Here is a 13,524-nt window from a genome sequence, read left to right as displayed (position 1 = left end):
TATTATATATAATATATTATAGGAATAATTTCTTGTTATATAAAAGAGAATAAAATTACATATAAAACGTAACAAGATATCTACAAGTCGTCGCACTATTTCATTCGACTAAAATAATTAAACTCAATATGATCTTGAGATTTAGAAACTTTTATATTCGTTGAATATAAGAGATATTTTATGCTAAATCAAGAGACAATTTTGAAGTCTAAAATATAAATTCTAATTAATTTATAAGGATAATTACGAAGGTTATAGCGACAGATTTTCCAAAATGTTCATTTCAATCATATTGGATACAGCGTGTATGTGATTATCGATGTATGATTAACGTGTATACTAATATGTATCGTCTATTCAGTCTATTGTGTTGTTTGTTAATAAAGGCAATTACATAGCTTCTATTATGATTACATACGATTAATAGTTAGCTAGTACTTGCTAATAGTGGTGATATCTCGATACAAACTGCTCAATTCAATGATCGTTATCATTGATGGAGCAACTTGATATATTTTATTACATGATTCAGATATTGTCATTTTATCTTTACATTTGAGAAATATCAGGTGGATTGAAAGTTTCTAAAAAATATATTTTATATTCATGTGTATTATTATGAGAAACAATTATCTTATAACAATTTTTTAATTTATTAATAGATCGAAATAAAAAATGTTTATCGTATTAATTAAACAAAATTGTTCGGCATTATGCGATGATAAGGATAATTATTTCTAAAGCCAATGCAACTGATGTTCGAATTGTACATATATCGTTATAGTGCCAATATAATCAAAGAGATATAAGTTTCCGAACTTTGCCATCTTCGGCTTTAAAACTGACATCTTCCTCTTCTTATTGGATATTTTCCCTATCATACTTGCTTTATACTCTGTTCATGCAAACTTTATGTTGCAATAACGAAACGCCACTGGTAAACTCAAAAATAAAATTGACGACTTGTGGAAATTATACGATAAAACGGATGTGTATGTACATTCAAAACAAGTCATATTTCTGAAAAATTGTTCCATTAAAAAAAAAAAATACATTGAGATCTCAGAAAAGTACATCTCGCTATACAAGATATGAAATATGATAAGAAATCATAAAACAATCAAAGTGTTATTCAGATTAGAAAATAGGTTTTGGAGGTAAGATAATAAATAATATATGCAATCTTAAATAAAGAGCGAAAGAGAAATAAAAGTCATAAAATTAATTTTAAATACATTCGACGGTGTAAATTGTGAATTTAATGCAAATATAGAAGAGAATTATGTAATACAATATAATTAAAATAATTATTTAATTCAATCATATAATTTAATTTTTGTTGTTGATGAAGAGAAAATATAATTTCTAAGGATCTAATCAGTAAAATAGCTTATTTAGAAAAGCAGCATTTCGCTCATGAATGTTACGTGGTTGCTCGGTGATTTCAATTTAGATCTCAAGTCTAATTTATTCTATGCCATACACTTAAGAACTTTCTTATACATCAGAGACGTACATTTCATTTCATTTTCCACGAAACAGGGCTTATCTTCGTATACGTGATATTTGATATTTTATATTGATGAAACCTATAAGATTTTATAAAGTATTAGCAATTTATAATATATCCAATGTGTGTTTGTTGGTCTATACTCTTATCTTCTTTTCGATATTATCTTAAATCGTTAAAATATATATTTATATAATTTTCTTATATCGTTCGCTTTTATTTGCTTTAATCTAAGTTTTATATTTATTATTATCTTATTAATATCTCTGTACACTATTGTTCTCTATTATTTCTTCTTAAGCATCTTCCAATCAAAATATAATGATATGTATTACATTTATTATACTTAAAAAATTATATTATGCATTAATATTCCCAGAAAAAATTTTAGTAACAATTTTGCTTTTAACACTAATATTAATTGTAATATCTTGAAATAAAAGTAATACTTTTTCATTCTCACATAAGGATAATATAATTATATTCTTACTTTCTGCAGAGATGTAGAAACACAAATAAATATTAATACATTCCAACGCAACGAAATTAACCCCATTTGTGTGCAATGAGTCGCAAATTATTATTCTCGATAATCCATAATTATTCATTACGCTCATGCAACTGTAAAGTAGTAATTATTAATTTAGCCCAGCGGCAGCTTTTTGTGCACATTCGACCAAATGACACTTTGCATTTGTTGAAATTATTAGCCAATCCAGGGAGAAGAGGATGCCTTCAACAATAATATTTGCAACAAACGAAATATATATTATATATTATATATGAAATATCAGCAGAAGTACCGAAAATTTTTATAATTACTTTTTGTATATATAATGTACTGAGAATATTTTCAGATAAATTAATAATTTAAAAATAAATTAATAATTTTTTAAAATTAATAATCAAGAATATAATAATAAATATTAATGATATAAAGAGGAGATTTGCTAAGCAAAACCACAATTTGATACAAATGTAATGATATATAGATGTGGATTATAATGAACGCTCTGCATAAATGAGAAACGTATTTAATTGTGCGTACTAAATTGCGTGTAATTAAAATACGAGTGAACTTATAAAAGACGATAGCGAGATTAAAAAATTGCATATAGGTACATATTATTTTTATGAAAAAGGTATTTCAATAAAAAAAAAACACTCTTTGCATTCATTATAAAAAAATTATTCGATGACTGCGATATAGTTTTTGATATAGATGGCATGGAAAATTACAATTTCTATAAGATTAAAAAAAAATTGGCAATAAATTATTCATAAAAAGAATTCACGATCGGGATAAGAGTAAATCGCGCGCGGATCTTGATTCTATTGATTCATTGCGTGTGACATCACCTGACGATGGATCACGAGGGACAGGCGTCTCTAATTAACCCAGGATCTACTATAGATGCAGATATTATAGCTGCGCTGTATCCACGTGTTAATCGGATTGCCCCATGCGTGCGGCGGGTTACTACTCGCGAGTCTGTGATAGATTCGAGATTTCGAATTATGAATTCTCTTCTCATCCGCGCGAGCGCGTCAATCCTCCCCTATTATCGCGGTCCTCTACTTTACGTTTCGAATTTCTCTTAGAAATTAATATTCCGGCTATGTTCGTTAATGGCATACCGAAACAATCAATATTGTATACAGTAGAGACCCGCAGACATCAATGTCCGCAATTCTAAAGGCGTTGTAATGAATCTGACACGATCCGTCGACAATTGACGCTATCGAAACGTGTCTCTCGATATAAAAAAATAAATAAATAAATAAAAATAAAAAGGACGCGTGTATAAAAAATTGTCTATTTCATTCGCGGTCTCCGTTGAAGATTAAAAAAGATGAACAATTAAACGAAAAGGGCCTGGCGCAAAAACGTCAACGCGCGCGGCGCGTCATACAACGCCTTCGTTTTCGTTTTAATTATGACTATTCAGAGGCGTTCTGTGACCGGCATGGAAAACGTGCGGTGCGTTCGTCTAGCGTTATGCCGGACGCTGTACAATAAAAGCCCGCGCCGTTCCGCGTCTGAAGCGCGAGCTCGCGCGCGCGTGCGATTAAAAAGTGCAAAAATATGAATGCACCGTGGCGCATTCCGCCGAGCGCGACGACTTTTTTTTCGCGACCAACACACAGCCGTCCGGCAACGGTCTACCTCTCCGAGGTATAACGTCGCGCACGCGGTTGTTCCTCACCCCTTATTTTGTTCGCGCGCGGTTTACATTCGCGCGACGCGACGCTCCTCTCTCTCTTCATGGCCGGCTTTAAATATGCAACTCGCGCAGCGGAAGCGTCGCAACGGCGGACGATGCTGTTGTTGATTCGCGAATTAGGCGAGCACGTGTTAAAACTGAAGAGATCAGAGACGAACGGGTGTACAAACGCGGCCTGCCTGCGAGAGAAGCGCAGCTCTAACGCAAAATCGCAGGTTTATTGAAAATTCAAACGACAATTGGAGAAAGGAAGGATATAGGTCAAGCGAAAAAAAATATATACATATATATGTTTCAATATAAGCTAAAAAGCACAGATAGTTGCAAAACATTTTATAATTAACTCGTCGAATATTTATGTTTCAGATCGTGGTGTCTGTTTTCAACCTCGATGGGTGAGTTCAATTAAGGTAAATTAATATTATGACATGAATTATATAATATAATACCTGCATTGGAGTAAAGTTCGAGATATTCACCTGTCATAGTAGTAGTCCCTGAAACATATAATAAATGCAATTTATATTAGACAAATAATCAACAATATGAAAATATTAAAATTATTATTAACGTAATACATACTGTTTTCTTAATCAGAGTTCATTAAAAATGCAGCAATTTAATTCAACCATCGACATTATATATTATACATATGATGAGGCATCGCTTTACGCCGCAGGTTTTGTATTATTTTGAGTGCATGTGACAATTAAATTGATATAATATTATTTAATAACAATCACGCAATTTAAACGGCGAAATATAGGCGTGAAAAACATTCACAAATTCACATCGACTAAAATATTCGAAAATGTTATTCTGTAGATATATAATATATGTATATACATATATATCGCGATCCGAATCGATTGACGATTACCAGAGCGTGTAATTTGAACTAACAGGGTTCTCCAAAAGAGAAATAATGTTTAATATTATGTTTATGATATGAATTCTCCTTCTCAGTTTTGTGATTTAATTTATTTATCTATTAAATTATATGGTATTGAAAAATAAATAAACAAGCAAATAATGTTAGCTTTAAAGTTCCATAATTTATTAAAGTTAGAATATCATTAAAATGAGAATAAAAGATAAATTTATTTAATATAATAATCGTTTTTTAGCGTTTGTTCGATAATATATATATATATATATGTCGCAGATTTTTTTGTGATTTATATGCACATGTTGCAAGTTTTTTGTAAAAAATCAACTCTTTTATAAACAATTTGGCCTTTTTATAAAACGTTACCTTTTTGTAAAAAAAAGAGAAAAAATCGAAATCCAAATAAAAATAGAAAATATTAGTCGCTTTGTAATATCCCTGTCACTTTTTCCATTTTTGTTGTGTGTGTAGAAAATGTACTATTTTACAAAAAAAAAAACTTTAGGTACAATCTGCAGCATTTCTGTAATAATCGATTTTATATACGCTGGAGGGGTTATAAATTAAATTTCTACGATAATATATGAATGTATATCCGCTCGAATTTGCGAGATTTTCCGACAGACGTTCCAAAGATTTTCAGACATGGTGCCCACGGAGAGTCGGCAAAACGAATCTCCTGGTAATCGAATCGCGTCGAACTTTAATCGAATTCGTCCTACGAGAAGCGTTTCGGTCAATAAATGCTCCATTAGCTGCAGTTTAAACGTGCGATTTCTCGTGGCAAAAAGGACTAAGCGGCGAACTTTCCACTGCGAAACACTGATAAAATGGGTGCGTTTTAACGGGAAATTGCCAATTACTTCGATCGCAATGTCAATATGGCGATACGCAGATTTGCCACTGTTTCCGAAATGAAGATTTTTTTCAACGACCTAACAATTCCAATATTAATTTTGCAATTAATTGAGAGAACAATATTGTAATATTTCCCCCTTTTAATTTTGTTAAAATATTTAAATGCGACGGTTAATAATTTTAAATGACCAAAAGAAGATGTGAAACGCATAAAATTTCATGTGTCCCATTCTGTATGTATTTTCAGTGATCCTATTTTATTATGGTTTCTCATTCTATCCGCGATATTTTGCCGATTTACCTACGTCTTCCTTTAACTGCTCAAATATATTACAAGGTAATCCTTCCGCCTGATAACGTAATGTTAAGTAGCGAGAGAGAAAAGCACAGGAAACAGAAGACGAATAAATTTCACAGGAAAACGAATAAAAAAGATGTTAAATTTGTCTATACATATTACAAGTTAAAATAAAATTAACCAATAATAATCATAAAAATAAAAATTTTATATCAACTGATCAAATACGAGAATATGTAATGTATTTCTAAATAATGAATTATTGGAGGATATAAATATTGAAATATTCATCACGGATATATAATTCTTCATTACTAATTCCTATATTTTTAAATATATCTTATATTTTATATATGACAGACAATTATATTTTATACATATGAGAAACAATTAATTACGACATGCATGTATGCAAAACATGCCCGATTTTCTATTTTTATTTTTTGGCACAAGAGAGAAATACAGTTTAACTTATACGTACATTTATTTTTCGACGCGCTTTCCCATAATCTAATTAAAAAAAGGAGAAGAAATAAAAAAATATGAAGGAATAATTACGCGGCCTTTTACGAACCGCGATTCTAGTGAAATGCGTGGAGGACGTTTGTCACTGAACGCTTTCACGGCGCGTCACATCGGGAAAATAGTTGGCGGAATGGCCGAAAATCGATCACGCACGAAAATCGAAAAGCGGAGGACACGTCCGAAACACACGCGTGCTGCAGAATGAAAAGGACATCGTCCTAAACGGTCGCATGTATCGAAAAATGGCGCCGCAATTAGGATGTCGGACACCCGCCCATTGTTATTTAAAATGTCTATAGTTTGACATTCTCTCCGTTTTTTTTTATTTATTCAGTTATTCATTGTAGGCCAGCAACTTTTCGTCGATCACGTACCGACATCTGCTCTCGTTTCATTTTTATTAAACCGTTTAGTGTTTGACGAATTTAGTAAATATTACATGTCAGCGACAATAGTTTGAAATCTGTTTAAACATGCATGGGAAATCGCGAAATAAATCACCAATAATGCGAAATAAAAATATAAAAATGACAAGAAAAATCAGTTAGAATAAATTAAATTTTATAATAATAGGAAGAGAGAGAAAGAGAGAGAGAGAGAGAGAGAGGAAAAGTCTAAGAAAGTACAAATAAAAATCCAAGTGACAATATAGTTACAGAAATTGCATAAGTATAAAAAAATAAAAAAGTTATTTTATTTCTTTTATATTTATTAAAAGTTATTTTATTTCATACTCCTTTTCTGTTTTTTTTTTTTTTTTTTTTCCCCCCCTGTTATATTAGTCCGTTGATTATATTTGCTAATTTGCAGTTCATTATTTCATTTCAGGAGTACTTTAAAATATAAGTTCTGCTTTTAATATACTTAATTTATTGACACACATTTATATTCCATTATTTAACTCGATAATTTATTTAATATTTTCATGTTGCTACTTTCTTCTAATATTTATATGTTGATACTTGCATTTCAGTGTATCTCATTTAAGCCGCATATTTCAAAGTCATATACCGCCGCTATTTAAAAAAAATTAATTCGTTAACAGTCGTATACAGTGTTGCACGAGCTCTGCGCTCGGAGATTGCTATTGTTATTGTCATTATTATGATTATTAATGCGATGCGCGCCTTCGTAACAATTATCAGTGGTGCGTATCCGCACAAATTGCATTTATTACAGGAATTATTTACAACGCATGATTCGCGCATCGGAAAGAGGAGGTCAGGAAGGGAAAAGGAAATGCGGGCCGATAAAGTATGCATATTTTTGCGAATAAAACCGTTAAACCATCAGTACGTTTTTATGGTAGCCATTTGTGCGAACTCTACTTTTCTGCCTCTCTGCCTTCTCTCCCGTTCGCTAATTTCTCCCGCCGAAATTATCACCGTTATTTACACTATTCATGTTAGTCGTAGCGCCAGTTGACAACGGAAAGCGTATTTGCGGCGAACTAAATATTCCCGAGAGATTATGAACGCAGAAAACGGACGCATACTCACACATGTGTGTACCTGTACACACTCTCTTTCATATACGAATTTGTTTAAATAAATATTTTCTTTGGCAAAAAAAGCTCCGCATGCGTTTTATATTTGAATAGGATTCCAGTGTGTTTACTGGATTAATTCTAAATTGGTTCCGAATTCGAAATTAAGCCAAGTTGAAGCTGAAAAAAAAGTAAACGTGTAAAAGTAATGATCGAGTAATATAAAACAACACAGAAGTTAATATAAAGAAGTTAATATAAATATAACGATTAATGTAAATATAATTTTCTCGACTGTACAAGATTAATTATCGTGTTTAAATATTCTAAAAAATATATTAGCAACTATCGTTGCATTAAATTTTCAATAGTATTTTAATATAATGCGTTCTTCTATTTTTAAATTCTCTCTTGAAAGAACTTGAATCTTAAATATTTGTAATTAATTACATAAAATTATTTACGATACGCATAAGAGAAGAAAAGGGAGGGAAAGCGGTTTACCTATCGATTCCTCGATTTCCAACGATGCAATTCCCGTTGAAGCAGTCAAAGCTGACACCTTTCGATTCTCCATGATACGATTGACTCGTTATCGTAGCGTTATTGGCGAGCGAACAAAAGAGCGTCGATGAAAGGCGCCGCGACGCCGACCGCGAAGAACAATGGCGGAAGTCGGAGAGAAAGCCAGAAGGAAAAAAGATCGGGAAAATTCAATGGCGATAAACGAGATCGCGAGACCGGGCGCGTCAATTTTTTTTATTTTGAATTGAAGAAATCGACGAAATTATGAAATTATTACATATAAAATTGTTACATATGTGTTGACTCTTTGTATATTATACATTGAACTTACAAGTCTTACAGAATTTTATATGTGTAATAATAAGATATTGTTTAATAATTATATTTAATCTCAGAATCTCTATAAAAATTATATATATTATATATATATATATATATGTATAATATATATATATATATATATATATATATATATATATATATATATATACACATAAAAGATATATACATAAAAAGTTAATTTAAATCTTTTTAGTATAATAATAGGACAATATAAAGATTATTTAGTCTTTAAAAAACAGATAAAAAATACCTCTTTTCTATATAAATTCACATACAATAATAATGCTGAAAGGGTAATTTTAATTTCAAGTAATGCGAGAAATTAATGGCGCAATTCGATAGCGTTAAAGTGATATAACTTGTGGAAAGCCAAGTGAATATCGCTCAAGAGAGATCGCAATTACCACAGCTTAATTAACTTCCGACGCAACATTAGTGAATCAAGAGGGCGATTAATCGATATTCAATTTCGCATAACGCGCGTTGTTTGGCCATGACATCGTGACCCTCGATCCATTCATAGATTGATATTGTAAGGATGATAATGACAACAGTAATGATGATGATGATGATGATAATGATAATATAATTATGGAATAAAATCAAAGTCTTGATATGAATTAGTTTTAGAACTTATAAAGGATTATTATATGAGTAAAATCGAAATATAATAATAATTATATATAATCACACACAATAACGAAATATAGAATTTTATTATTTTGATAATTAAAGTTAGTTGTAATAATATAGTGTAAATGTGATAATATTGCGTAATGTAGTATATAAAAATATACGAGATGAGATATATTGATCATATATATATGTGCATAATTTAAAATGCAATTCATATCATAGAATAGTTTTTTTAATTTAATTTATATTTATATAAATTCAATTTTCTAAATTAAATTTATAGAATTCTAGTGTCACGATTAAATTTTTTGCTGCAATTAAATTTTTTACAGCTTAACTCTTTTAATCACATGTCCGTGTATAATTAGCAATTTGTCTATTTTTATTAATTCTAAAGTTAATTCATGTGCATTCTTCCTTGATCTTCGCATTCTGAGGATGGCATTGTCTCGTTATCGTAACATTATCGGAGAACCGACAAAAGGATAGCCGAGAAAAATCTTGGCAAGGGATGACAGAGACAAGAGAGATCAAAGAGACACAAAACCGGAAATAGGAATCCGAACTGATCATATCGCAAGGACTGCTCCCTAATTGAATTTTTTAGTTATCTTTTACCAATTTCCTTATTCATAATATTCATTTGCTGCAATATTGAATGATATATTATCATATATTATTTTCCATCTCTCTCTCTTAAAAACATAGAACACATTTACTTAATTTAATATCAATTTAATCATATCAGAGATTTTTGAGGCAAACATTAAATTAAATATTAAATTGTATAATATTTGTAATATCAAAATGAGGATATATATATTGAAATCTTATTAATGCAGCTGATCTGTTCTAAATATGTCTATTAAAAAATTAAAATTACAAAATTATCGTTTTTGCAAAGTTATCACATACATAATATAGTTATAAATCTCTATCTGAGCATTTTAGCATAGTTAATATTATTTGTTATAATATTACAAATTTCTCTCTCACGGAATTCTTGGAATAAATACGCTTTATTTATATCCGCATCTTTGCCGATTGCGAAATTCCGCTTATTTTCCCAGTCTACTAAATTACGCAGCGCCGAACAGACCGTTTCGAGCTCATTCCGGAGGTGTGACGTTCCGGATGACTCGGTCCGAAAGGGGAAGGAATTCTTTTCAGAGTTCTCCCTTCAAGAATTTCAATAAAAGCTCCGGCAATCCGTTGACCGGTACTACATTTTGATATCAGTCTTGCAATAACTGACGCGCAATATATAGGAGGCGATATTTGTTTTGGGTCAAACGTCTAATTAAATAATATAAAAAGCAAGCTATTTTTCATTAAATTAAATTGTTCTGCTGTGATTGTCTTAAGAAGTTGCATTGATGTGATATATCTATATTTGAAAAATTCATCCGAATAAACATAAAGATTTATTTATTTAAAGGGAAAATGCGCCCAGTTATATTTATGCATACATTTATGCATGCTATCGCGCACGCATAATATATGAATGCAACACGCAGATAAGCATTTCATGAATGTTTATACACTATTTTTCAACAAACTAAGTTGTTCGAAAAACAGTGCGTTCTCATATACGATCAAAACCAGTCTGAATTATTAAAAATTAAATTTATATTTAAATATAAAATAATCTCGCGTTTGCTCCTATAGTAATGCAATGTCAGTATATAAGTCATTTAAAATGTTTGCTATATAAAATATACATATTCCTATTTTTGCAATTACAACGAAACGATGGAAAATCAACTTTCTTTACTTTGCTTTATTTCCTATTGATTTTATATTGATTATTTTTTTGTCGAGGCGCGCGAAGGAACGTCCGATCGAGTGCAAGGGGTTGCTTTTCAATAATCAGTCACGACCAACATCAGAAAAAGCCCAACGATGTTACCCTCTCGCGTGTCTTTTTTCCCTTCACCCTCTCTTTTCCCTTTTATCCTCTCTCGAGAGGGGACGATCGTAAGCAGTGGCCAAGACCCTCAATAATCGTGTAATTGAATGCTAACGATGCTGAAATGTTGATAGAACTCGCTCGACTGCTTCACAAATATGCTCTTCGATGTTTCGACAAGGGAGACGGACGGACACAGTCTCTCTTGTTTGTGCGGTCCCTCTTCTCTATGTGTGTATACCGCGCCGTTACGAGACGAAGGTTACCGAGAGAAGAGCGCGTACACACAATGAATGAGTACACGCGCTGAATGGACCCCGGTGAAACGAACTCGATCGGACGGGCTTGGCCGCGGAAATTTTCCCAACGCTGATTTAGTATTCGCGCTTGATTAAGTACGGCGCTTATATGACGAACGCGCTCTCGGGCTCTCGCCGCGAGCGTTTCTCTCGCTCTCATTCAGACGTTTAACACTTTCAGCTATGTATACTCACGGATGCGCGTGTCTTTATTTAGCGGAAAAAAAGAGCGATCTCGCGCGTGTGTAATTTTAACTTTCGATATATATATATATTTGATTTTAAATTTCAATTACGGTGATTTTAATATTTGTCGATTCATTTCGAGAGAGAGATTCGTATTTTCGGATTAATTTAGGCTCTAGATCTTCTGTTAACGATTATTCAACATTTTTTCGCAGCTCTTTTTGATTTTCAACATTAAATATATATCTGTGATGACTAAATTTCTCAGATTAAAAACTAATATTAAGATATTCTTAAAATAAAATCCGCGTGAAATTAAACAAACCAGATAAGATACTACTTATTTTCATTTCATTACTCATAGTGTTATTAATGTTAAATTGAGAAAACTCGCTTTTTAGAGAAAAAATCTCATTCTCCAAAAATATGATAATCCTAGAACATCATATACAATAATATCTCTACTGACAATTCTCCTCCCCAAAAAAAGGAGGGTTGCGATATACGATTGTATCTAGCTCGTGCAAGCTCTACAAGATGAAAACGTTAATATGTCAAAAATTTCAGCAATATTGCGGAAATTGCAGGAAGAGATAGGAGGATACAATCGAGAATTAGTTGGAGGAGAGAGTAAAACACTTGGCGAAATAAAAAGAACGCGCGCGATTTCCCCGGCTAAACCGCCGGAACCGTCGGAACGTACAGCGAAATGGAGTCAGCCGGGAATGACGATGGCGGATTAGCCCGCAGGCACGTGCTGCGGACACCATTCTCCACTTCGCTTGAGTGCTCGAAAATCACGTTCGCGCTGAACTCAGCTCGAAAACAGACTACGGCGATATTCGCGCGAATCGCGCCCGCGCCGCATCGCGTCTCCCGATTCCTGTTGCCTCTTCCAGCGGCGGACGAGTCCGCCCTTTGTCGTCCGCACCCTTTCGGCGACATTCGCGCGCGGAGAGGATCGATCCGGCCTTTCAGAGATCGCGCCGTCTCTTTTGGGAGGATGACTCTTTCGCTCCATCGTTACTTTCGCGCGCGGTACCTGTTCTCATGGCCCGATGGCTCTTTGGGGATTTGCGGAAACGTACTGGGTGATACTGACGGATCGCGATGTATATATATATATATGATGCATTGTAATAAAATTTCTCCACTAGTAAAATATATAGTAGGAAGTATAAACTACGCGGATTATATATTAAACATTACGTATTCTGAATATTCTCTTTTTACACGAGCATACGGGTGTATTATACGGTCTGTGGATTCATTATGACGAATAGAACAAAGGGTTGGGAAAGGTCTAACAAGAGGATTTATTAACAAGGATTATAAGGGACCTTAGCGTAAGACAATAGCATTTCCTGGGAGATCTCATTTCCAACTCCGCGACTATCATTTTTCGTATCCCGACAAGTGCTGCTGACTGTGTGTTACCATCGGTATAATACAAATATTTTCCATATATCCTTATGCGCAGAGAATATAACGAGAAAAATCGATTTATGCATATAAAAAAAATTATATATGGTTCCAGTCCAAAAAAAAAGAAAGAGAGAAAAAAATTTATCTTTGCATCTCGAAAAGCGATACATCTAGAACAAAGTTACATTGAGCGCAAGACGAAATATTTCCCTTTGAAATAGCATAATTTTGATCTAAAGCATGTTTTTCGGTAACTCTCAGTTTTGAAGATAATTACGTGGTGAGATTAAATTGGGTCACCATGTACAACTGTTTCATATTCACGAGGAAGTATAACGGCTCCGAACGTTCACGTGAATTACATTGGTATATTAACTATACGTATGTCAGTAATCAATGTTTAACACGTGG

The 13,524-nt window shown here is 32.6% G+C and overlaps 1 protein-coding gene and 1 long non-coding RNA gene across 9 annotated transcripts in view; one reads left to right on the top strand and one right to left on the bottom strand.

Moving 5' to 3' along the window:
• The window catches only part of LOC145944708 (uncharacterized), a 189,807-nt gene that overhangs the window by 19,593 nt on the left and 156,690 nt on the right, over positions 1–13,524 (top strand). The window contains exon 2 of the long non-coding RNA XR_014426729.1: positions 4,102–4,130. This is a non-coding gene — a long non-coding RNA (uncharacterized LOC145944708). The remainder of the gene's footprint in view (positions 1–4,101; positions 4,131–13,524) is intronic.
• Positions 1–13,524, bottom strand: part of LOC145944705 (uncharacterized) — a 171,760-nt gene that overhangs the window by 18,022 nt on the left and 140,214 nt on the right. For all 8 annotated transcript variants that reach the window (XM_083053247.1, XM_083053243.1, XM_083053244.1 and 5 more), the window contains one exon: positions 4,215–4,232. In XM_083053247.1, coding sequence (XP_082909373.1) covers positions 4,215–4,232 — 18 coding nt within the window. The remainder of the gene's footprint in view (positions 1–4,214; positions 4,233–13,524) is intronic.

The sequence above is a fragment of the Prenolepis imparis genome, unplaced genomic scaffold (assembly GCF_030444845.1).
Source record: "Prenolepis imparis isolate NDT839.2.m4 unplaced genomic scaffold, iyPreImpa1.0 SCAF_13, whole genome shotgun sequence".
Lineage (NCBI taxonomy): Eukaryota > Metazoa > Arthropoda > Insecta > Hymenoptera > Formicidae > Prenolepis > Prenolepis imparis.
Note: the sequence above shows the minus strand (reverse complement) of the source record. Positions and strands in the feature narration are given on the sequence as shown.